Source organism: Musa acuminata, chromosome BXJ3-4, assembly GCF_036884655.1.
Source record: "Musa acuminata AAA Group cultivar baxijiao chromosome BXJ3-4, Cavendish_Baxijiao_AAA, whole genome shotgun sequence".
NCBI lineage: Eukaryota > Viridiplantae > Streptophyta > Magnoliopsida > Zingiberales > Musaceae > Musa > Musa acuminata.
The window spans coordinates 46790001-46792940 of NC_088352.1; the positions used below are offsets into that span (position 1 = coordinate 46790001).

Below are 2940 nucleotides of genomic sequence, written 5' to 3' on the forward strand. Positions count from 1 at the left end.
CTCAGTTTAGGCTAGCAAGACTCGTGGCAACACACTATAGGCTCTGTGGGAGTGTTGTGCTGGAGGGAAGACACAAGTATGAAAGAGTAAGAGAGCCCTTAGAATGTCATGAAGGACAAGAATATATACCATTAGTATTCACTTTGTGTTTGGTTAGAGGACCTAACACTGCATCTACTGGCTGGTTTTCCATAAAGGCTAGCTTAGAAAACAACAGAAGTGAGTTGAAATGTAAGATGAACTTAGTGACAAGCCATTTCACCTCTTGACTTTGCCTTAGGTTGACTTTAGCTTGACATATTTTCACTCTAAATTTATTAAGTTAGACTTAAAACTCTTAAACTTCTTATGAACATATATTCTTTTACTCACGATTAATAAATCGAAGCTGACTGATTTGATCGTCGTAGGGTCATAGAGTCATGCAAAACGCACTCGGGTGTAATCTTTCTTTACTAAACGATATATATAATCTTTATTCCCAAGAGAAATTCTATCTAAGGATATAGACACTTCAGTAATTAGTGACTACCCAAAGAGGGTTTATATATATGTAAGCAATCACATTCTCCAGTGTGCTACCAACAAGGAGGCAGCTGCTTGTAACTATAGTAGTGTTAACTCCTTTGGTTCTTCTCCAGCTATGGATGGAGAACCCAAACGGGGAGCTGATGCAGTAGAGGACAGATGGAGAAAGGGCCCTTGGACTCCCCAAGAGGACAAGCTTCTCGCTGAGCATGTCAACCTCCATGGCGGAGGAAGATGGAATTCCGTCTCTAAGTTAACAGGTAACGGACTGCACCAACTGCTGCTCCACTTCCATCGCCTGTTACTGCTCGATTTGTGTCGTAGGATTGAGGAGGAGCGGAAAGAGTTGCAGACTTCGGTGGGTGAACTACCTGAGGCCTGACTTGAAGAGAGGGAAGATAACTCCCGAGGAAGAGAGCATCATCCTCGAGCTGCATGCCTCGTGGGGAAACAGGTGATCGATGATTAATCTTACCTCTGAAGGTACCACTAAACTTTGAGCTCGTCGACATGCATGCAGATGGTCCGCCATAGCTCGAAGCCTCCCGGGGAGGACCGACAACGATATCAAGAACTACTGGCGAACCCATTTCAAGAAGAGCACGTCGCCCTCAAAGAACAACGTCGAGAAGAAACCGAAAGCGCAGTTGCTGACGCAGCAGCAGGATGAAGAGATGAGAATGACCATGACCATGAACGAAGTAGAGCGAGTTGCAGTAGCACACGACATGCAGCAGGAGATGGCGTACGTGTATCCCTTTACTGGTATGCTTCAAGGTGGCAGTCCCGATGGCTCCATCAGCGATGGATCGAGAGAAGAAGAAGTCTCATGGGGTGGATTGTGGCACCTCGATATATGACGTGCATGCCGGCAATCATCAAGTGCAAGATGTTGACGTCCTTACGTCCTCCTGAGATGAATGTAAAGTGAGTGAACTTGGACAGGCTTAGCATGTCATGTTGGTGAAGGAAGAAACCCATTTAGATGAGCATATAGCGTGTATCTACATCTATTTGTTTCTCTTCTCTCTCTCTCTCTCTCTCTCTCTCTCTATATATATATATATATATATATATATATATATATATATATATGTGTGTGTGTATTTATTTATTTATTTACATAGATAAGGAAAATTAATGACAATATAACATGTTAATAATGATATTAATTAGTGATAAGAAGAATTCCAACCTTAGGTCGTCGACCGATAGCCACCAGGGAGCTGACGGGGAGGACAACGCGACACCTGTCTCATGTGGGAGAGACAGGTTGGGTTGGCGGTCGACACTCTCTTAGTCATCCCTTACCATTCTCGTACCACCCGGGGTGGTATGGATCAGCGCTGTGCTACAGGAGTTTTGGATAGGTTGACTTGCGTTGCAGGAGGTTTTACGACTGCACGCATGAATGCATCGCAAGAGGTACGAACGACCCTCGGAGCCGTAGTTCCCTTGTATTGACTCTGTAAGTATAAAAATTAATCCCCAACACTTAAAAGAGGAGACCGATCTCAAAAAAACCCCACCATATATAGAATCAATTCTCTATCGACTAACTTAAACATCGGCAAAGTCGAGTTGGGAATCCCTCGTAACATCGACCTATTATACAAGATCATGATAGAAATTGAATTTACTCCAGCTCAACATCGGAATAACTTCAGAGTTGCCCTCATCGGCCCTTGCTCAATCTCGATAACTCTATCCCTCCCTCGAGAAGACTCACTTAGATGATTTCACACCATTGAAATAAGACTAACCTATATCGACGATTTCACTCTCGATCCATGGCATCAAGTTGTTAATAGAAAGATATTCCCGATGATTCTTTTGGCAAATGTGGTAATAAAGATATGGTGGTGTTTAGTGTGGCAATTATGGAGAGAAAGGAATCAAGTAGCTAAAGTGTGCCGTCAAATCGATACTGAAGAGCAGCATTATAGTCTCTCGAACATCATTTAAACATATAAAATTATTAGCAATAAAAAAGAGTTGCACTCGCAATTAAAGAAAGATAAATTTGATTCAATTGAATGAGACATAATCGACTCGTAAATTTAAATATAAGAAAGTTAGAAAAAAATAAAGAACATGAAAAACCATTATTATTTAATTTAGGGAGGACATCATCCTTCATACTAACAATCTATAATAACCACGGATCATTTCGTACGAATAAATAAATAATATATATAATAAATAGTTACGACGTGGGTGCATAGATGAAGAAAAAAAAAGTAAAAATAATTTTTTTTTGGATTATTCTTGGTTCATTATGAACCCATAATCATGTGGTAGCACTAAAACACAAAAATATTTGATTGACTCATTTGCTACATATGAAAGATGTAAACAAATTAATATTTTTATTTATTAAAAATATTCACGTGTATCAAATGAAAGAAAGGT

General features: G+C 40.3%; 1 protein-coding gene across 1 annotated transcript; it reads left to right on the plus strand.

Moving 5' to 3' along the window:
* Positions 1–590: 590 nt before the first annotated feature.
* Positions 591–1520, plus strand: LOC135635441 (transcription factor MYB59-like). Its single transcript, XM_065146503.1, has 3 exons — positions 591–788; positions 853–982; positions 1049–1520. Exons 1-3 carry the CDS (start codon positions 644–646, stop codon positions 1386–1388), a joined length of 615 nt encoding a protein of 204 aa, XP_065002575.1. The 5' UTR covers positions 591–643; the 3' UTR covers positions 1389–1520.
* The last annotated feature ends 1420 nt before the right edge of the window (positions 1521–2940 follow it).